Source organism: Trichoplusia ni, chromosome 7 (genome assembly GCF_003590095.1).
Source record: "Trichoplusia ni isolate ovarian cell line Hi5 chromosome 7, tn1, whole genome shotgun sequence".
Classification (NCBI taxonomy): Eukaryota; Metazoa; Arthropoda; class Insecta; order Lepidoptera; family Noctuidae; genus Trichoplusia; species Trichoplusia ni.
The window spans coordinates 6,100,687-6,124,462 of NC_039484.1; the positions used below are offsets into that span (position 1 = coordinate 6,100,687).

General features: G+C 37.5%; 2 protein-coding genes across 2 annotated transcripts in view; both read right to left on the reverse strand.

Moving 5' to 3' along the window:
- The window catches only part of LOC113496225, a 149,670-nt gene that overhangs the window by 91,801 nt on the left and 34,093 nt on the right, over positions 1–23,776 (reverse strand). The gene's annotated exons all lie outside the window — the stretch shown is intronic.
- Positions 280–4,750, reverse strand: LOC113496223. Its single transcript, XM_026875387.1, has one exon. It carries the CDS (start codon positions 4,601–4,603, stop codon positions 290–292), a length of 4,314 nt encoding a protein of 1,437 aa, XP_026731188.1. The 5' UTR covers positions 4,604–4,750; the 3' UTR covers positions 280–289.

Sequence of the window (23,776 nt, forward strand, 5' to 3'; positions counted from 1 at the left end):
TTATGAAACAACTCCTATCAATAATTGTTTCTAAATAAAACCTATTTCTAGGTTTTTCAGGGTTAAATAGTATATGGACAACACTTAGGTAACTAAATCTTAGTTCTTAACCATAGTCTAAGTCCCTAGCACACATCATATAGTCCTAAACATTTGCAAACAAACCTTAACATAACATAAACAATGTTTCAATATATACCTACGTACACCTATAACTGATTGCAAACGTAAACAAACTCATTAACTTTAAGAAACTTGAAACGTTAATCAAGCAAAAACTATAACATACTTAATTTAGGTGTACGTAGTTGTCATCGTCGCTAACATTCTCCCCCGCGGTGCGTAGCACCTCCTCCTCTGGATGCGACGATGCTGCTGCAGGCACGAGCACGACGACCCTTCTGGTTGGCCGGCGCAGCACTCCTCCTGATGTCCGCACGTCCAGTACTCTCGTTCTTCCATCTGGCCCGGGGTAGACTTTGATAACTTCACCTCGAGGCCACGAGTTGCGGGGTAGCGCGGCGTCGACTATCAATACGACGTCGCCTTCTTTGGGGTCGACGGTTGTTCGCCCGTCGATTTTCCGCGGCATGAGGAGCGGCAGGTACTCTTTCACCCACCGTCTCCAAAAGTGGTCGGCGAGCCTTTGCGCTGTTCTCCAGGTTGCTTTGCCGACCAGCTCGTTGTCCTCGAACTCTCCCGGCGCCATTGCTCTGCACGATCTCCCCAGCAGGAAGTGATTTGGGGTCAAACTTTCTGCATCGTTGGGGTCCATGCTGACTGGGGTGAGAGGTCTTGAGTTCACGATGTGTTCGACCTCAGTCATCAGCGTGTGGAGCACCTCTTCTGGTGGGCTCCTTTCGTTGAGCACCACCGCCAACGCCGTCTTCACGGTGCGCACGAGCCTCTCCCAGGCGCCTCCCATGTTTGGGCTGCCCGGGGGAATAAACTTCCACTTGATTCCCTTTTCAAGTGCGGCCGCCTCCAATTCTTTGTTCGTCCCGACGAAGTTCGTGCCGTTGTCGCTGAACAACGTTCTTGGAGTCCCTCTTCTTGCCGCCATCCGTCGCAGGGCCATAATCATGGAGCTGGCACTGAGAGATGGCGCCAACTCCAGGTGAACAGCCCTAGTGGTGAGGCAGGTGAACAATGCCACCCACGGCTTCTCGACTCTCCTGCCGATCGTTACTTGCATCGGCCCGAAATAGTCGACTGCCGTACAAGCGAACGGGAACTGATGATGTTGCAGCCGCTCGCTCGGCAGGTCGCCCGCCGGTGGTATGGCGGGTGTACTCTTCCTTAGTTTGCACCATTGGCAGCCGTGTGCTACTGCCTTCAATGTTGCCCTTAAACCGAGAATCCAATACTTCTGTCGGACCTCGTTCATCACGGTCGCTGTGTTACCGTGTAGAAACTTCTCATGATAGCTTCTTATGATAAGTTGCGCGATTCTCTGCCTTCCGTCCAAGATGACAGGGTTCATTTTTCTTAGTCCTCCATCGCGAAACTTCATAGTTCTACTTCGTAGCTTTATGTCTCCTTCGTCACCGATGTACACGTCTATTTTCTTCAGTTTACTTGTGTTTTCAAGGGGAGTTCTTGCCTTTGTATGAATTTCTTTAACTTCTCTTGAAATTCTCTTTGCTTCGGCGGTTGACGAGAAACTTTGAAGATAATCATCCATGTAATGATTTCTTCTTATTGCCTTCACAGCTTCAGGGTGCGTGATCTTGAAGTCTTCTGCGTTCTTATTCATCACGTTTATAGCTGTCGCAGGTGATGACGCTGCTCCAAATATTATCGACGACATCCTGTACTCTTCCGGTTTGCCTGTTCCTCTGCTTCTTCTCCAGAGGAACCCTAAACAATCCCGGTCATCTTCCTTTACTTTGACACGAAGAAACATGTCTTGTATGTCAGTCATGACTGCTACTGGGCCTTCTCTAAAGCGCAGTAGTACCCCAAATAGCGACTGCAGCAAGTCAGGTCCTGCTAGAAATGCGTCGTTGAGGCTTCTTCCTTCATACTTGGCTGCTGCGTCGAAAACAATTCTTGGCTTCCTCTTGACCGGGTGTACGACGGCGAAGTGAGGTAAGTAGAATGTTTTCCCCTTAGTGGTGGTTACGGGGGCCTTCTCTGCGTAACCATTTTCTATTAAAGTCTGGATCTGCTTCTCATAATATTCCTTGACATCTTCTTCACGATCCAGCTTCTTCTCTATGTTGACCAGGCGACGAAACGCTTGATTGTAGTTATTGGGTAGGGTCTCGCCTTCCTTCTTCCACAAGAGGCCTGCTTCGAAGTGACCGCTTGGTAGTCGCTTCGTTGTTTTCTCTAAGGTTTCCAATGCTCTTCTATCGCTGTCGTTTGATGGCAGTCGATTTTGAATCCCCAGAGACTCTAACTGAAAATGTTCCCGGACGACTTCTTCAATGTCTTTGCATTCTGACGTTGCCCTGCCGTAGTGCGTGAAGTTGACTTCGGCGTTCGATCCGGTTTCACACCCATGTAGCACCCACCCTAAGTGTGTGAGTGAGGCTACAGGTTCAGTTGGCTTGCCCTTCTTCAGTCTTCTTGTGACTATGAGTCCCCAATTGTCTTGCCCAATCAGTAACTTCGGTCGCTCTGCGTCGTAGAGCAACTGCCTTTCAATTGCCTTCAAGTGTAGGCAATTCTTTACAGTGCTCCTGTTGACCCTTTGTTCAGATAGCTTCAGATCGTCGATGGTTCTAACAGTGATAGTCTTCTTATCACTTCTGTGAACCCCCTTAATCTTCAAGTTGATCTTCTGTGAGCTATCTTTCCTTATGACCTTCCCGCCGACGGTTTCGATTGTGAGTGCTTCGCGACTTCCTGCAGCTCCAATCTTCTCGGCTATCGACGCGTCTAAGAGAGTGACGGTCGACCCTTCGTCCAACAACGCGAGCACGCGAACTTGTCCCTTGGGCCCGTAGAGTTGCACCGGAACAATCTTCAAATATGCTCTGTCTTCATCCTTGTTGTTGTGGACTGAGGCGACTTTCTCTTCTGATGCGCCTTCCTTGCTTGACTTCTGTACTTCTGGCTTGTCCGAGTGTAAGATAGTGTGATGCCATCTTCGACACTTCCTGCAGACAGGCGCTTTACAGTTGCTTCTTAAGTGCTTGAAGCGAAGACACTTGAAACAAATCTTCGCTTTCTTGATGATGTCCCATTTCTTATAAATCGACGCTTCTTTGAACTTCTTGCACTCTGTTGCAAAATGTTCCTCTTCACAAACGGGACACGACTTCTTAAACTTCTTATCTTGAGACTCTTCTTGTACACTGTGTACAGGTCTTCTTGAACTCTTCTTGTCAGATGGAACTTCAGGTGGGGCAAAGTCCCCACACATGTCGGCTTCAATATCCAGGAATTCTTCAATGAGTAAAAGTTCCTGAATGTCTTCATCTCTCCGACCCCTATGATAGGCGAACCAACGAAACTTCATGGTAGGTGGCATCTTGTCTACAATAGCCTTCAATGTTTCAGGCGAGCTGAGGTACTGAGGTTTCTTCAATGCCTTGATTGTCTCGATAGCGTTCTTGACTCGACTTGCAAACACGCAGATCTCGCCAGGACTTTCGCTCACTTTCGACAAGTTCTTCAGTTTTTCCAACTCAGCTAAAGCCAGTGCACCAGGTCTTCCAAATCTTGATTCCAATCCCTTGATTACTTCATGTGGCTTCTCAGCGGTAAACAGTAAACTCTGAACTGCTTCTTTCGCTTTCCCCTGTATGGCTCTTCTGAGGCGAGCCAGGTTCTGTGCGGCGCTGAAGGAGGCAGCCGTATCTTCATACGTCCTTCTGAACGCCAACCATTCTTCACAGGCTCCATTGAAGTAAGGAAGTTCGATGTACTTCGGCGCGATGACGTCACGCGAATTCCCGGACAGCTTGCCTATTGCTTCTGCCAGCTTCTGAATGGCGCTCTTCTTATCTTGTGACTCGACCGGCCTCTGTTCCTTGCTTGACCCGGCGCTGGTTTGGATGAACCACTGTTCCACTTCATGAGTTCGCTCGTATATTTCTTCACCAGCTCCATCTTCATCTTCCGACTCAGCGGCGACAAGCTCTAGTTGTGCTTGCGCCACCCTTAGTCGTGCTTCCGCCATTTCTTGCTCCCGTAACGCCACAGTCAATCTTGCTTGCGCTTCTGCTCTCTTCCTATGCGAAGAGCGAGCAGACATTGTGTCCCTGTCCCGGGCCGGATTCCCAGGATCAGGCTGCTGCAGAGTCCCTTCTCTCGACGACGTCCTGATTCCAACGCTTCGATTTGGATTCTGCACCGTGGTATGACTGCCTTCTCGACGTGCGGGGTTCGAATCTTCAACCTCTTTCGCGGCGGCGTGTGTCAGGGGGGCGGGGCGCACCGCCTCTGCTGACGTTGATTCCCTCCTGGTGGCGTCCTTGGACTGGGGTACGGGGGCCTGACTTCCCTTCAGGCTTGTTGTCGGCGTTCTCTTCGTGAGCGTCGACATACTTGCGATACTTGCAGTATCGCTCGGAGTGTTCATACTCCAATCCGACGACGAACTATTTCCTGCAGTCTTAGACTGCGTCGAACCCGATCTTGTAGTTGGCATCTTCGTATTATAACCCAATCCGGCTCGACAAAGGACCAAAAATGTAGCCAGCGAGTGGACTGTATTTGTGGTTGGTCCGTTGGTCCAATGGGTTCGGACCAAGCACTGGCGGGATACAAAGAAGCAGGGGTTCAACGCAGTAAAAGATAATTGTGCAGTACTTACATAGTTCTTTATTGTCCCCAGTATTTCTAGGCTTCCTAGTCTTCCTAGTCTTCCAAGGTTCCTTTCCGGATGCTCACTGGATGTGGAATGCCTAACCGCCGGGAGGGCCCTCTATTTATAGTGACTGCCGACCAATCACGGGGGCGCGTATTTGGCGCCAGCCAATCATGGCGTGCCGCGTTCCCGCGCTGGCCGGCAAGAAACCCTTCCAGAGGCTTATCCCGGCAGTTAGGCGTCCCTTACAAATGTTCTAGACCTTTTTACCCTATTTAACCCTATCCTTATACCTTTATTTACATAAAATAATGTCTTAAAATAAAGATAATTGCAAAAACCCGCACCTTAATCATGACAACAACATGGTGCTGCCCCCTGTGACAGAATCGGTAACTAAAAAGTGAATTTTATGTAGGTACTTTTAAAACTAATCTACGTGCGTCGCCACCTACCGAGAGTTAGTTACAACAAATTCTAAATAATTGCGGGTACTTATGAAACAACTCCTATCAATAATTGTTTCTAAATAAAACCTATTTCTAGGTTTTTCAGGGTTAAATAGTATATGGACAACACTTAGGTAACTAAATCTTAGTTCTTAACCATAGTCTAAGTCCCTAGCACACATCATATAGTCCTAAACATTTGCAAACAAACCTTAACATAACATAAACAATGTTTCAATATATACCTACGTACACCTATAACTGATTGCAAACGTAAACAAACTCATTAACTTTAAGAAACTTGAAACGTTAATCAAGCAAAAACTATAACATACTTAATTTAGGTGTACGTAGTTGTCATCGTCGCTAACAGTGTGAGCTATAAAAAAATGTACGGGTGAGTTGTATTTTCCTTTTTGTATAAGAAATGGTACTGCAGGCTAAATTTACTCTTGTACCTATATAATAATGAGTTGGTTTTATTTTTGATTAACGTTTTTTTTTTATAAGAAAATAATGGCTTACGTTCTTTTTGTTGATTTGAAATACGTTTTTTTTAACTAGTAGTAATAATTTATTTTAAATGGCCTCAAATGGAGTTATTTCTCAACATGTTCCGATAATCAAACAGTAGCAACATAGTTGTTTAGCAGATTCCACGGCAATCTAGAACGAAACGAATATGTTTAATTGCGGATAAATAGAGTGGACACAGTAGAACCCACAGGAGGTTTTATTTTTCTTTTGCAATCGATAAAAAAGTAGATGGTCATTTGTTTTCCTCGTTATGACTTTTTGGACATGCGAATGTGAAACAAAATTCAAAGTAGTTGACGTTCTTGTAATAAAAAAAAACGACATAAAAACTCAATTACGACCAGTGTCTCATTAAACTAAAACGCAATAGTAGTCTATGTCCCATAACATTTCAAAAACAGAACAAATATAGTGATAGCGTGCCAACCGACACATCCAATTAAACACCGCTTACGTAAATACATATCCGATGTAATAGTTATGTCAGGGGTCGTTACCCCCGTCCGCTAATTGTTAGTTCAAAGTAGGTCATCTAAAAGCCTGCACCACGATGGTTACGATACTTGGTTAATACACGAACTTTGTTGACAAGGGTCCAACGTGCAGGCCACCGAAAACCGCTTCATTAGCATATGAGTTTAAGTTTGAGATTGTACTTATATTGAAGCTTGAAGCTTATACAAAACATCCTTCTGTTAGCGAGTGTTAATTACGGCTCGGCTAATACGTGAAAACAACAATGTTAATTGGAAATTGAAACTTATTCGATTGAGAGCGTTTTTGGGACTGAAATTAACAGCAGTTGTTGTTTGAGGAAAGGAGTATTCTAATTTGGGTGCTACATTAATATTTGAATACTTACATAATTTAGGTTTGGACAAAACTCTGTTATTTAATTAGACAATTATGTGATAGCGGTATATTATAGGGAAGAATGTATCTCAATGGGCGTTTACTGGTGGGTTTTTTCCACACCATTCACCATTTATCATAACAGAATTAATGATTAACAAAGCACATGGAATACAACTGTTGAAAATCTTAGGTATTGGACTAATCTAGATGAAAACATGCGGTTGCGGTTATTGAACTGTATTTCCATCACATTTTATATTTTCGTAACACTACTTAATCATATGCTTTCAAAAATAATGTATGCTACAGCCGAATTTATCATTACAAACATACAGGCTTGTCAAAAATGCTTTTGGCAACAGCAAATATTATCTAAACTGAAAAACAAAACAAAATTATTCCAAAGCATTACACTGGAGTGTGTTTTCCCATTTCACGGCGTGTGTACAAATTCGAATCAAACTTTACGAACAATTTATAGCAGGCTGACACTCCCCTCACACCGCTTTTACGAAAAAACTATACCAGAAATTCAGGATGTACCTTTGTTTGGATTTTAGAACCAAACTGAATATAAAAATACTGAATCCGAAGTCCTAAAAGTAAAACAAAGAGTGTATGGAATTTTGTTCATATTTAAAAAGTCTACTTTTTTATTTAAAATCTACATGTTTGTAACTGTTCATTTGAAATATGTAACTGTTTAGTTACGCTAATAAATTAAGTGTCCTCCAAAACATACAAAAAAGGACCTCAAATTGACTTACAAAATCCGTAGGTTTTTACTTCCTAAAGAATTACAGAGTAGAAATTATGGGTAGGTACTCTTTATTATTTTAACCTTATTATTTTGTTCACAAAATTCAGAAAAAATAAAGACCATATTGTCATTATACAATTTTCGTTAAAAAGTTGTATACAAAACTCGTAACACTAGATATCACCCCACGGCAAGAATACTTCACCAAAACAGTTGTACATATGTCTGATCATAAATTTGTTTAAAAGATTTAGTACGGAACCCGAGAAAAAAGTTCGTAAGTACAATTTATTTGGGTTTGTATTTGTATTTTTTCCTAAAACCAGTTCCTTTCACTCAGTTCCCAGAATATAAAAACGTTTGAGGTTTTATTCTGATTGATAAGCGGATTAAAATTATAAAAGACTGAATTAAGACGTAAAAGAAATTTTACATTACAAAATAGTAGTGGGGTCATTAACCAATTAATGTAGATTTATTTTTTATGTAAAATTTAGGAGAGAACATTGTTCAAAAGTACAATAAACCAAACAAGCTATGCTCGGTCAACGCAAACTTTGCTCGAAAATTATTGGACTTTGAAATTGCCATAAATATTTTCCTAATCATGAGCAAAAACTTGGACATTACATATCGCGTGCTCCAGCGAAACTGTTCCCCAACTACAATAAACCGTTCGACTTTTATGATCTAAAATGTTCCCCAATTTAAAGTTCTATCGTGAGTCGATGTGACATTTAAAATCCTAAATCCTTGTAAGTAGCCACTTCAATTTGTAACTGACTGGCAGACAAAGTTGCGCGGGCCGGAGCAAGTCTCCTCCCTCTAGTTCCATACAAATTGATATTTACGGTAATAGCATGAGTTTTTCAACGAGAAGGCAAAGTTAGAGGATAACAGGCTCAGTTGGACACGCTCCGGAATCCAAATGGGCAAAAACGTTGAGCTGAAGAAGTGAAAAACGGATCTACAATTTTCCACGAGCGGAATTATTCAAGATCAATTTAATGTTTTACGAGTTAGCTTTTCACAGTGGGATTTTGTAAAGAATGAAAGCGGACCGGCTTCAGTGTGGATATTACATTAACAATGCCACCAACATTCTGCCGGAAGTGAGGTTTGGAGTGGTCACCTACTTAACATTTATTACGGATCGTAGCTTTTAATGATTGCGTAACGTGAAATGAATAAACATAAAATTTACCTTTGTTGTTTTCATTACGATTGTGTTCATTACCTAAATAACTTTTAGGCTATAAAAAAATGTTAATAAAATGGTCTCTTCTTACAGTTTGTACCTTCGAGTGTATAATAAAGTTCTTCCGTTACTTCATAGTTGTCATAACCCTACAAAGGAAATAATAAACACGATGACATAACAAGTATAACTCTCACACACAAACACAACAAGTCCATCCTGCACAAACACCGCGGCATACCTACAATAAACACCCTCGCTTTCATTTCTTATTCATCCACAATTGGTACCCATCTTGATATTAATAACAGCCGCAGAATACGTAACTATTAGATCCAGGTGCATGATTCTGAATAGAGGTTCGTAAATAAGCGTCCCGTCCATAGTATAGCGGGTATAGTCGGCCCAATAAGTTATGCGGCGGACCACAGTACCGGGATCCGGACGCCTGTCGAATCCAACGGGAACCAATTAGTCGCACTCGAGAATATTTATTTGCGGTTTTCTCAAACAAGTGAGCTTCGGACACTTTAACCTCGCACACACTTCGTGACTTGACTTCTTTATGTGATAGATGTAGTGGCCGTTCGCCTAAGTGATTACGATTAATGCTTCTTAGAGGTGTTCTCTTTATTTGGCGCCGCACTTATCGTGGACCCGCTCGTGTATCAAGATGTGTTGATCCTAATAAAGTTCTTTCGATTACTTTTGTCGATGGTTCGTTTTTATGGAGTGGTATGTAAGAGGCCTATAAATTGCAACTAAAAGAACCTTGTAGTGCGACTGATGCCGCAGTATGTCTTTTAGAAGAATTTATGGTCTGAAGAAAATGTTGAATTTAGAATTTTCTTCTCCTGGCCTCTGCAACCTAGCATATTAATGTAAAGTGCGCCTAAAACAAGTTCGGGGTTCAACGTCCTTCGAAGTCTAGACATTTCTCCTAAAATATAAATTATGTGTAGTTTACGTCAGGGCAACGTCTCAACTGGTGTGACGAAAGTGCTACACTAATTAAGCTGGTCAAAAATGCAAGTGAATTTTTAATGAAATGCTTTGAAACTGTTTTAACATAATTAAATAAAGTCTACATTATTTATGTGAAAAAGCAAATACATTACTTTTATTTTTTAGTTTTTCGTCAGGTTTTAATTACTTGTAGACACAAAAAAGCTTTTAAATAATATCTTACAAGACACGTACAACCCTACATCAAAGAAAAATATAGATAAATAACTACATACCTAACAGTGTAACCATATCATCCATATTTCAATACCCCAATAAATAAACAGGTAATATAATTCGATAAACGCGATCGTTTCGGCTATCTATCTAGTTTACTTGTGGCCGACTCTTAATACGAACCGTTGTTGGCAAGTACTCGCGTGTCACGCACGGCAAACACGCAACTGAATATCGTTGATCCCAACATAATACCATGATTGATCGATGTTAGCACTTACCATTAACCGTTGTATATTAAGGTGGTAGCAAAAAATGTCGCTAACTGTATTTAAGGCACGGGGAACGAGACCGAGAATTGCTAATTTTCTGGATGACAAATGGGCTCGGAATTTGAAAATAACTGGCTTTTACCTTTTTTAGTAATTTGACTATTTGTTTGTGTTTGATGAAAAGGTAGCTGGTGAAATTTTATTTGTTTCTCGTGTATGAATACACTCTTGAGATGCGATATTTCTTTATTAATACAGTACAAACTACCAGTTGCTTAAAGGTGAAACACTACCCACGTTCAATAAATTGAGATAACCTATGTGTTAATTCAAGGTGACAGCTACGTACTAAGTAGCCATTTGGCCGTAAAGAGGAAATAAATATAAACACACTCAAGAAATAAGTTTAAATGGTATGAACAAGCATTTCACGATCCTGATCTACAAAAAAAAACTGAGCCCTGACAAAGAAACTGCCGTTTGTTCGTACCCATAACTCGTCGCACAGAATAGTAATGATTACCTATAAAACTAATTGTTTTATTTTTCATCTTATTCCGAAAAATATGAATATTCTTACAGTTGATTAGTTTTCGGTTGTTCAGAATCTTCAATCTTCACTCGCGCAGCCTGTACTCGGTAAAACTCCAAAAATTATGTCCCGAACGCCGGCTTACCTATAAGGCTCTACTGATATTCTTTGGGTGCGGAATCCTTACAAGTATGTCTATCGACATTTATCGGGCTCAACCGTGAAACCCGAACTTCTGAGAAATATTACCTACCTTATTAATGAAAAGGTCACCAGAACTCATCGGAATAATTTGTAAACAACAAGTAGAAATGCTAATTTTAACCTTCAATTCTTTTTCAATTTCATTAGAAAATATTTCAAGGATATTTTAAATTATCAAATGATGTAGCAACACTGAAGCCGATAACCATGTTTCACGTGTCAATAATAATTATATTTTTATTTTCATAAGTACCTTCCACGCCTTCGCACGGTGCAGAGAAATTCAAATTCAGGAGTCAGTTTATTTACGTTTATGGTGTTCTGTTTTCAAATCCCGTTTCATGAATTGTTCCCAAAAAATATGTGGTGTTGTGGTGTTAGAGTACAGTTTGTATTTATTTGTGATCAATATTCCTACAGTCAACAAGAAAATTCTAATAAATAAATAAATAAATAAATAAATAAAATTCTGTAAGTCTTTTTTTTTTTTATTGAGGGTAGCTTAAGCTTCATTTTTTCTCGGCCCGTATTAAGAATCGTTAGTAAGTACCTAGTGATCTTGTTAATACTTTATTTTGTGTACTATTTGCGAGCAATTATTTCTGGTTTTTGGTAATAATTTTATAATCTTGGTTTATTCAAATGCTTACTCTCCTGATTGCGGCATCGCGTAAAGACAGGAAGTCGTTTTCCTAGAACATAGATAAAGTGAAAAACTTAGCTTAAGTGCTTGATGGCATTCTCTGATTTATGATTGTATGTTATGACTTACAGAAATAGAAAACAAATACCATTAAAAATAAACAATAAATATAGTTTGACCTTAATAAACTCCCACAAGCTTTACAGTAATTTGTAAGAGGTCTATATTTATATTCAGGTCACAACCTAGGTACGTGTTTAATGTTTGAGGTGCTCTTAGCATATTACCTAGGAGAACCACACTGACATGAAACACATTAAACTTGGACGTAGACCTCAACTAATTAATTTGGGAAGAAATAACAAGCAGACGGTTTACAATACGCCACGTACCTGTGTAAGGAGATTTGGGAGTTCTTGTAGCCAAAGTAAAGATACGTTGACTAGCATTAGATAATATAATAATATGTTCATAAAATACTGTTTGGTTAAAAAAAAAATATGATAGGAGCGAGTCCAATTCGCAACCAGTTAGGAAGTAAATATAGTGGTGGGCAGGAGAAGAGCTTAAAATATGTGTGGTAAGGCAAGCCACAACATGTGAATTAGGAGAAATCACGAGATAGTTTTATGGTTCAATTGTTTTTGTTATTTTATGTATATATTATTATATGTATAAAACAGTAAAAAATCACAAATATATTCGTACTTAAGCTGTAAGCAACTGTACTTCTTTCTGCTGCTTCGATACATTCTGATTAGTAATCCTGTTGCAAACCAACTTGTAAACTACGTGACAAATGCGGCTGAACAAAACGTAGCGTATCTTAAAAGAAACATTTGAACAAACATCGAAAGTTTCTTTCAATTGCGTTCGTAATCACGCAAATCTTGATTACGTATTAACCTCATTTGTTTAGCGAAAGTACGTAGAAAAGTAAACAGCTATTTTCTTACCCCGCTATTTTGTTTTAACCCAATTTAACTTTACCTATTGAAGGCTCATTTCGCGTTAACGAAGTTATCGCGTAGGGTGGAATCACGTTAGTTATTTTGTTATACCGATGTTTTAACGTAAATTGTTTTACTCGGTAAATATTAATATTTTTTTATTAAAAGTGTGCGGCCTGCAACCGTAATAGTGTGTTGATGGCTTAATGAAGTGTGCTGATCTAAACGAGTGAGTGATTGATTGGGAACGGGAAAAATGGTTCAATGAAATGATGAATGAATGAATGAAACTTTTCTAGTTTAGTATGTTTTAGCTGATATCAAAATGTGTACCGAAATATCAAGTAGTTTCACTTAATTTATCTTGCTTTTTGCAATTACTCAACGCACCAAAATTTTCAATAACAAGATTGTGTCGACTGTATAAACAAAAGAAAATACCAGTCTAACTAAAAGAAGTCTCTTACTTTTTCGAACTAAAATTATATTATAAATTTTCATAGCCGATGTATTTTTATCGACTTTTCCATTCTTCAATTTTCCCGGATTAATATAAGGCTAGATTGTTCGGACGTGCTCTCGGCAGGTTTTCAAAAAGCTTGCTTATGGTCTGAGTCGACGTTTACCGTCGGATAAATTGGTATTTATTATTATGAGTAACTTTTTTTACTACCTTAAATGTTGGCGGGAGAACCCCAAATGAGGTCCGTACTTAACCCAGCTTAAACATTTTGTGTAGATAGGATTTGTGAAAAGCGTTTATTGAGGAAAATATTTCGGGGAAATCGTTTGGCCTATGTGTGGGGCATTTGTCTTTATCTTCATAATTTCTGGTTTACGCTCATTATTTCGTTGTTTAGGTGTCTTGTTTGTGTATTTTTTTTTTCTTAATCTTGTTTACTTTTGCGTTTGTGAAACGGCTTTGGATATAACCTTTAATTTTAATGTACGTAAATAATTGCTTTTGGGCTTACCTTTTAGTATGTTTGGTTTTGTCCATGTATAAAATGAAATCTAAATACATACTTTTTTTACTTTATTAATATGGTAAAACGTTTGAAATGTCTTAAAAATAACATATTTTTGACCACATGAATTAATTATTGGGCAGTCGTTAGTAAGGGGTGGATGCCCATACAGTATGTTCGATTCTATTTCATAATTAAGACCCTTATGATTTTTTAAACGACTATACCTCTGAGGAATTTCATCCTTGTGACGCGGGCGGATATAAATTCGTGTCTCACAAAAAGTTTTGTCCTATGCGGGGATCGAACCCGCGCACTGTGGGTTTGGCATGGTAACCTCAACCACTCCTCTATCCGTGCACTGTGCAGTCAATACATTCAAGTTTGATTGTTTCTAGCGTATGTAAATTAAATGTTTTAAACCCCCATCAAATAAGAATTCAGTAAACCCGAACAACATTCAACATTTTCAAAATTATAATTGTCCATATGACTTTTCGAACAATTGTAAGTTGAAATTCCTATTTCTTAAATTTCGAAAATCCAGACTTAGATCATAAAGCCATTCAAAGACTTATACTATCAAGAATTTCTCCAAGTGCACGTTAAAGATACGAAGAACTCATTAACTTGGAACTCTATTTTAATACATTAATTGACTAAGTTTAAAGAGCAGAATGGATAAATGGATAATTAAAACACATTTAAAACTTCAGTAAAACGTAAACTTTCATTGTAATGCGCTCATAATTTCTTTTGCGCATTCTTGCAACCAAAGATTCTTAAACAATACTTAATTGTTATAGTTTCTTTCTTACCGAAGTAAATTAACAAAGTTTAAATTTCCAAAGCAAAAGGTAAGTATGTAATTATAAAGTTTTCAGCTTTGACCCAACTTTTAGTACACCTTGTAATTTAAGTAATAACTTTGCTTAGTTTGAAAAAAGTTAGTCGCTCCGTTTTAATACTTAAAATCTTAGGAGTTTTTGAACATTTGTTGTTTTTTCACGTTGGTATAAACCTTCTTAGCTTTACAAGCGAGTGTTTAAATACTTTGAGTGCTTTTGTAAAGAATTTTATGGGTATAATGTTGCTGTTCGTCTCAATGTCGAAGAAAGAACACTGTTGACTGCCAATACCAACTACTTCATCTACCGTGGTTTCATTGGTAAAGATTTCTTAAGAAATATGCTTTGTACATCTTATTTTGCGATGTCGTCTTTTCCTTCTTTTTTGGGTGTAAATAAATAAGAACTACTGTAATATAAATTTGGATGTGCTAACTTGTAAATTAATTGACTGTAAAATTGTTCTTAAAAACTATACTAAGTTACTATCTTTATGCAGTCTAGCATACAACGTTAATAAACATAGGTAAAAATAAACATACATTAAATTATTTTGATTTAACTAGGTATGCCTAGCCATATTGAACACGATATCTGACACCGTATCGCATCTGACAAGATCCGATGTCTTTGTAAACTGAAAAGGATTTTCAAAATCCAGTTATTCAAAGATCAACCCGAAACAATCTGGAAACTAAACAAAATGGTCAAGATAAGGCTACATTTAGCCGCATAGGTGCACCCATATATCGAGTGTGTCACAGGAATCCGTGTCACAGCTGAGTTATGGTCCAACCCGCTCGTATTTTGGGGTGAATTGTTAATTAAACCACACCAATATGCCACTCACAGCAGCTTAATAAAATTATAGACCCAATTTCCGATCAGATTTAAATTGTTGGTGCACGTTACGTAATTAGTTATAGCATAACAGTTAAAGTCGTTATTCGTTATAGAATTATTCAGTCTCGTTTTCAGGTGTGTATTGTTTTTGTATCGTTATAATTGTGTGGCTTCTCTTAATTAAACATTCATAAAAAAACACTTTCAATTTTTTGTGGCAATATAATTTTACATTTGATCAGTAAAATGTTTCAAAAAAGAAAACGACTTCCCCTTCTTATCCTCCGTCTTATTTCGCGGGGGCTTAACAAACATAAAAGCAAGATGCATCAAGAAGCTCAAGTTTAGGACAAGCATTTCTGGATCACACAAGCGCTTGTCCTAAGCGGGGATCGAACCTGTGACACTACACGCCCAGTTTGGCGTAGTAATCTCAACTACTAGGCTATCCAGGTAGTCAAGTTGCTTGTTGGTAAATCTTGATTGAGTCAATAGCCAAACAAATAGTAAGTACCAATTACTTCGTAAATGTCAACTGTCAATATTACTTAAGAATTCTAGACTAAAACACAAGTTAAGATAAAAACTCAGTAAAAATACGTGCCTACAGCTGAATGGCATTAAAAAACCCATTACTGCTATCACTAGGTATATTTAAAAGAACGTATTATTTAATATTTTAGTCGTTTTGCAACGGTGCAGCTGTTGCAAGTTGATTTATGTCGGAAAATGAGTGCCGAGGGTAACAATAACTTAAGGACCGAGGAATTACTTGTGGAAGGGAGAAAAATAACTGTTACTGTTGAATTTCTAACGAATATTTATTTTGTAATGGGATTTGTTTCTGGAAAGTGAAACGTTCAGTAATATTTAATTTTGAAGTAACAGGATAGGAATTGCAAGGAAAAGATAATAAAATGTTATTTTTCGTACTGAAATATTTGTATACAATGTAACTATTTGTTTAAAACTTAAGTGAGAACGCAGTGTGCCATCTCATTACAACTTTAACATTAAACGACTCCTGCAATAAGGAATTCAATCCTTGTGTGTCCCGGGGGTTATTCAAACATAGAAATCACATGCATAATGACTCCCAGACTCAGAACAAGCATTCGTGGATCACACCAATGGTTATCCTATGCAGGGATCGACCCCGTGACACGTCGCGTACAGTGGGTTTGGTGTGGTGACCTCAACCACTCGGCTATCAGTGCAGCAGTATTATACATACTGGTCCAGCTGTGTAAGTAAGACGACGTATGGGTATCCAAAACCTCTACAGCCACTACCGATTTCAAAAATGCAGTAATCATAATACTTTTATGATTAAAAATTACTCACTAGAAACAAGGACTATTCACACAAAATTCAAGTCATGAACTCAACAACGATAACCATTTATAAAATCGACAAAAGCCGAACATTAGGCTCATATCCCAAAGATTGCCGGCGGCGTAAACCGATCTAAACACCAATTATGTGTCCCAGTTATCTCATACTATTAAGTGATACTAGCTGTTGCCCGCGACTTCGTCCGCGTGGTTAGAAGATATAAGTTGGGAATTTTCGAACGGAAGTCCTCGAAGATGAATAATTTGTCTGTTTTTTACACATTTTCCATTGTATCTTCGCTCCTATTAGTCGCAGAGTGATGGTATATAGCCTAAAACCTTCCTTGAATTTGGACCAGTAGTTCCTGAGATTAGCGCGTTCAAACAAACAAACAAACTCTCCAGCTTTATATATTAGTATACATTTTGAGAGCCGAGCCAATGACTTTAGTTCGCGCGTGAACCAATCGCCCGCCATTACAAACCCTGATAACGATTGAAACTTTCTAGTTTGATATGAAACGGACCCGTGAAGTTTCGCTCATTTTACATTTTAGTTCGGTAATTTATTGGATTTTCTTCTATTACTTGAGGAAAATGTATGTTTCCCTTCTTGTATAATCAATAGAATTTCTTGAATAGCTCGATTGTAAATAATTTTTAAATAATAAAGAACACTCCAGACGAGACTTGAGTACAGGCAATTAGAAATCAGTATAATTCTGGTGAAATCTCAGAGTCGATATACTCATAAAAACTTAATGAAAACTTTGATACCTCGAACAAAATCAAATCCGGGGTAAAAACCCATTTAAAAACTCTCCAAGAAAAAAACCGCATACAAATCGGTTCACCCATTTAGGAGCTACTATCCCTGAGACGGACAAACACACTCACCCCTGTATAAAAGCCCACGCCCCTCTTGTATATTAAAAAAAAGACACCTTGTCAAGCAACCTCATCGCTACAATTTAAAAGTATGAAGTTATCAATTCAGTACCTACACGATAGGCAGTAGTTACAATTACATAACCATCCCCAATAATATCGGAAACCCTCGTAGCAATTCGCTGTTTAATCTTAGGGCTTATATAAAATTTATTAAAGGTAAGGTTTGGTGTAAAAAAAAGCGAAAGAAAAGTAGAATTCAGATTCAGAAATGAAATGAATACGGGCTTGAGGCGTTTCGTCGCCGATGAATAATTTATTTCAGAACTGGGTTTTCACGAAATTACTTGCCATCTCATTTGAGAGTGTGCCGACGTTTGCAGAATCGACTGTTAATGTTGTAAGTACGTGGTACTTTTATATTTATATTGTTTTGGGTATTTTATGATATAAGGTTTGTTTTCGAGATTATGTGTCTACTGTCTGGGCTGGTTGAGTATTACGTAACGTTCGTTATTTAACGATGTTGAGAAAGGATGAAAGTAAGATATATCGAAACACAGATGTTTATTATTGTGTACGTGTTCAATATTTTGCGTGACGATTGTCTGATTGGTTTGTCTAGCTTAGAGTGTTATTGTTTGTCTGTTATACCATTCCTCATCTCATCTGTTCTATCAAGTAAAGTTCAAAAATATCTTTGAAAGCAGAAATATTTTTGTTGGTCGAATACAAAAAAAATGAGTCGCTTTTGAATGACATGCTGACACAAAGGAGCATTCCAAATATAAAATTAATAAAAATCGGAAGAAAAAAGAAGCTTAAGTTATGATACGTTTAGAGTACTATTTAAAGTTAAACATAGGGTAAAAGCAAGTATGCGTGTGTGGAAAATGAACCATTTAATTTTAAGTATAACATAATTAAGAAATTGGCCTAATTTACCTTAAATAACATACCATCAACGTAGCCAGCCTCGTTAACTAGCTGCAACTGTGGCTTTTCCCACACAAACAGGGAAAATTAATCATAACATGAAAATGAGTTAGCATCTCCTTCAAACTTGTACGGTACCTACGGAAATAGCTGTAGACTTCTTGGAAACCGAGTTATTTAGTACAGAGGTAAAGTAAACTTTAAGTAGGCTGTTTTATTTCAATTCTTAGAAATTATCCTCTACTTGAACTTGTGTGAGGAAATTCTGGTGTTATCGAGAAGTTTTTAGTGTTAAATTAGATCGTTGAAGAGGGAAAGAAGCGTGTGTACCTACGTGTGTTTGTATTGCAAGATGTTTCCGAGCCTAAATTACAACTTTACAAGTTGTTTGGTTAAAGGTTAAGCTACACTTGATACTTTCGATCAGTGGATGAGTGACCATCTTTGTCATAACAAGTTCCGCTCAGTGGAAGGTACGTTAAATCGTGGATCCTAGCTGTTATTAGACCTGAGACGTCTGACAAACTAGTCTGACTAAGGGATATTGTGTTATCAAGGACGTCAAATAGGCTGTCGATCCTTGTAAATCAGTGGCACTTCGAGAAGAACTGGCTCACACTTCGTACTTCGTTAGAACATGGAAGGGTCTTCTAAATATATATTTGCAAATCACTTTACCCAATGCTGTCTGTTTCTCGTAGCCTCCTACCAAAATAATACTCCCTATGTAATATATTGCTCTAGAAACAGCAAAGTCACAACATACCTACATCATAATGAATACATTAAATCGATATTCATTATCATGTACGATGACATAATTAACCTTATCGCAAATAAAGATCTCTTTCAGACAACCCTCGAATGGTCTTGTGAGATAAGGATACAGTTAATACAACCTATTTTGCTGATGATCACGGCTTAAGTATTATAACTATGTTTAGTATGATGTAGGTATATGGTTTTCTATAAGGTACATTGTTTCGGTCCCTAGACAAGTTTTCCAAACAATAACACTTATCTACTGACAAGAGGAAAAGACAAGATAAAAAGCTTAAGCCACTTTTCGAAAAGAAATGTTTTCTCATAGTTAGATTATTTATGAGATATTACATCGACCTCTTTCGTTATTTAAAAAAAAAAGAAATCAAATTCTAAAATGAAACAAATTCAAATCAAAGTAATTTAAAAGCGGCCAGATATTCAACGAAGTGTTTATAACGAATCGCGTGATTGACATTCACCATTCGTCATTCTTTAATTAAAATAAGAACCGAGTTTCAATATTGGCCAGTACTCGATGAATGACAGCCACTCAAAGCCATTTCCCCGTGAAAACGATTTCCTTACAATTTGAAGAATACTGAACACGCAAAATATAGGTTGGGTTACGATGGAGAATTATGTCTCGTCCTTTTTCATTACAAAAATTGAGACATTATTTCGAATTTATTTGGTGAAAAAGAACTTCAATCAATGGTCTTTATTATGGTAAATTATCATTGTTTTTTTCCAGAATGGTATGTAGTTCTTTTTCTTTATCCAGTGAAGATTGAAAATGGCTGTCATATTTGGGAATGCTTAATACACTAGTATTAACTACTCGCCAATATAGCAATGTTTATAAAGGATAATGTTTTGTTATCTATTACCCGTCCCGCGTTCTTTTTTTTAAAGTCAAGTCTATGTTTAGTACGTCACTGTTCTGTTTCTTAGCAGTAGTTAAATCTAGGCACGTTTTCAAAGTAAAGGTAAGTAAATTAAGGCTTTATTTTATGAGCGTATCAAAGAGGTGTTTGAATGTAATTAAAGTGTGACTTAAATAAAATTTACTTTCGTTTTTCTCGTAACTCCTTGACTATTTCTTGTTAAGGTTTTGTATTATCAAGAAGTGGTGAGTTTGAAGCATTTTAAGGATTAATAAACGGTTTAGGCACAAGGATTGAGGATAGAAAATGAATTTAAATGTACATTTAACTAAATCCAAAATAGAAAAATACTCGGTTACCATAACGATGATAACATGACCAGGTACGTAATGGAATAACTATTGTCAATCGTAATAGGTTTTCTAGAAATTCTATATCAGGCACCAGAGCATAAGAAAGGTGGAATAAGGCTGAAACAATAGTACCTTTATAATTTCATCTTAACTCAGCGTTGTGAAAAGAAAATATTTATTCATAATTATCTTTCAAAAACATCGTTTACTAGCGAACCTACTCCTTTTTGAAAATCGGTTAAACAGCCCGTATAATTTCAAGAGAAGCCACTAAACAACTTGGCTTTGAAATTGCCGTACAAAGTTGTACCTTAACAGAACTAGTTTGTATTTCGATGTCACAATTACGGCAAGCAATAAAAGTTTTCTACGGAACGCTACGTGACAACGATACGTAGACGTTACGTGTGACGAATGGACAAAACCTACCCGTTAGTGATACAGGTTTACACGAGTTTCAGTTTTCAGGGCATATTATTATTGTGTATTCTCATGAAAGGCTTACTGCCTGTGTTGTATTAACTATAAATGTGTCGAGACTATTATATTTTATGTATATTTTGTATTGTGAAATTATGTATTGTAAAATGACGCTCGAGACTTTCGATTGTCTTCAAAATTATTTTTTCAGACAGTTCTGAATTTTACATTCAATGATCATAAGTTTTATTGCTTTCCGAAGTTTTCTAAGCTAATATTATTTCATGACATTAAAACATATTAAAATTTCTCTTCATTTGTTTGGTCTTTGAGCGCACATTGGACCCGTTAATAATACAATGTAATGGTGCACATGTAATGCCTTATTGTGTGAGCTCAAACATCGTCGACAATGTCATATGATGGAAGCTAGATTATTGCATGCTACATAACTACGTGAATAACTACCTTCTATGCGATTCTGATTTGTGACTTGATAATTACATTATCAGCTCAAGAGACTAGTAGATATTGCAGTCAGAAAACTGCATGAAGTTCGTGTTTTAATTCTCAAAATTAGAATGTCTTTTAACGTCAACGTCATAAAAATGTGCTTGGCAGGTAACAGCAATAGATAAAGCGGACTTAACATACAGCTGTTCCGTGTCTCCTCTGTTTCAGAAACGATTTCAAAACATAACATTTTGCAGTGTTTTAAAAAATATACTACTGCCAACCCGTCAAGTAAACGCCAACGCCAATTTATATCACACACCTTTCCCGAAAACGAGGTGTTTTAAAAAGATTTGTCATTTCTGTATAGACACCTGCGCACTCACTATGAACTCTTAAAACGAAATTGTTCTCGTTGCTAAAGCGAGATGGCGCTCTACATTTGTAGAGACGTCTTGCTTCCACGACGGAGAGTGTCGTTCTAAGATATCATAGTACAGAGTCTGTTTGTGCTGAAACCGTTCTTATAAAGGTACATGTTTTCTAACATAAAAGTGTATTGAAAACATTTTTCAGTTTGGGAAATGAAGGTATTTTAGCGCTGAAGACTTTGATATGATATTTTATGAAGCTACGGGTACATAGTTGGTTTAGGTTACGGTTAGATATTTTTCAGGATATGTTTATAGAAAACATGGAGCTTTTCTGAGAATATGTTACTTCTACTTGTATTATATTTATTATTCATTCTGTATCATTTGCATTATACTTATTATTTATTTTGTAAATGATTGATATAGTGATACTTAAAACGGCAACAGAAATACATAATTAGGGAATCTTTTTTTCGCATAGTACATAGCACTCAACATATGAGATTAACGTCATGTGGGTCTACCTGAGTTGAATCAGTTCGTTTCTTTTTGAAAACATTTTTTGTTTCGCTCACCTTTTTCTTATTGTATGGTTGACGTACTTTGTGGTGTCAAAGTTTCAGCCACTCATAATATAGTATTATGTGCTCCAAGATATCAACATTAAAGAAACAAAAACACAGACCAAATCATTGACTAGCTGTAGTGTGTATATTTATTCGAACCACTGCAGGTGTGTGTATGAACGACTCGATTGGCGAGCGTCGATGGGCAAATATTAGCATTGACATAATGACAAAACCACAGAGTCAATGGGATTGTTGGGCCTGCGGCCTGCATTGCCTGTACACAGTTACGGTACACAATACAGTGTTTTGTAAACAATAAGACATTGTTAAATTGTTTCCTAGACATGCAAATATTGATGGTTCGGTTTCTTTACCGAGTTTTCTGTTGGGACGTTGGTAACAGTCGTTTGTTTGTTTTCTATTTTTTGGGTCGGTTACTTAAGATTCAATTCTTCGGTTCGTTTAATCCCCTAAAAAACATAACGTACATAAAAATAAAAATAATGTTCGTCCTACGAGAGGATCGAACCCGCGACACGTCGCACGCAGTGGACCACTCGGCTCGGCTGTAAATGTAGATGCTATGATGTAGTAAAATTTACAGTTAATAATAATATATCGTCAATTATAGTTCAAATCCACGAATATACCATACGCAAGACCACGTTTCCACAGGGAAGTTTAAAACTGAATTGCCTTCCTTTTGTAAGTAATATGGCCGCGAAAACTAAAAATATACACATTTTGAGATACGCGAATTATCCCCGACGATATGAACTTAATAAGGTTTGCTGTAATTGCACGTCAGTGATATTCTACATCAACATTGTGTTTTTGTTACCTATTCATGATTTTTAGAACTGAAATGGACAAAAATGACTATACGTAAACATTTTCGGTGAACTTTAACCGGCCCACGAAATTCCAAATACTTTTCCTGGAAAGTTTGCTCAAAATAATGGGGCCAGCTATTAACTTCTATACTTGTTAAATGAAAAAGAAAACTTCATATAGTATTAGCGCGCATGGCCTACCTTGGTTGGCAAAACGGTCGGAAATCCGTTCGAAACGCGGAAAATATCCAAATGAATAGAAACTGTTCAGATAATAATTTCTTAGGATTAGGTATTATTGCTTTTTAAATATTTATGACTCATCAGTTCATGACTGTTGTTGATGATGAGTTTCAAATAATTCTCGTAGCAATATTTTGGAAGTTAAAAGAAACAACCAAAAATAAAGGTGTAAATAAAATTGGCAATTTCAAACTTAAATAAATGTTATTTCATAGCCACGTTAAACAGCACGAGTTATATATGAAACAAAAACGTACATACATAAATATACTATCGACTCAATCAGTCCGCAAAAAAGGAAAAAAACACGAAAGACCGAAGGTAATTATTTATTCCTATTGTCCCGTTTGATTTTATACTTTCCAACGTGCAGTAACAAGTCCAATACAAAAGATGAGCACAATGAGCGCGGGTTGAAGAGGGTTGCCCACTGGATCCTTAACGAATTGTTATTTTGATGCATTCATTCGGAAAAACAATCGGGGCTCGTGAATCGAGGGACAGAATTAAAGATTTGTTAAGGTTTACGCTGATTTGGCCTGTAGTTGAGGAAAAATATTTTTTTATTTTTCTTATACAAACATTTGACCCCGATTGTTGACTTGAATTTACTTTGAACTATGAAAACAACCTTTGTTTATTTACTCAATGCCTTGTAGGTTTCTTGTTGAGTGGGATTTCCAAATTGAATGTTTGATGGTCACGGTAAAGCTCTGTAGCA

Coding starts and splice junctions, on each gene's coding strand:
- LOC113496223 (XM_026875387.1), bottom strand. CDS start 4,603: ATGCCAACTACAAGATCGGGTTCGACGCAGTCTAAGACTGCAGGAAAT.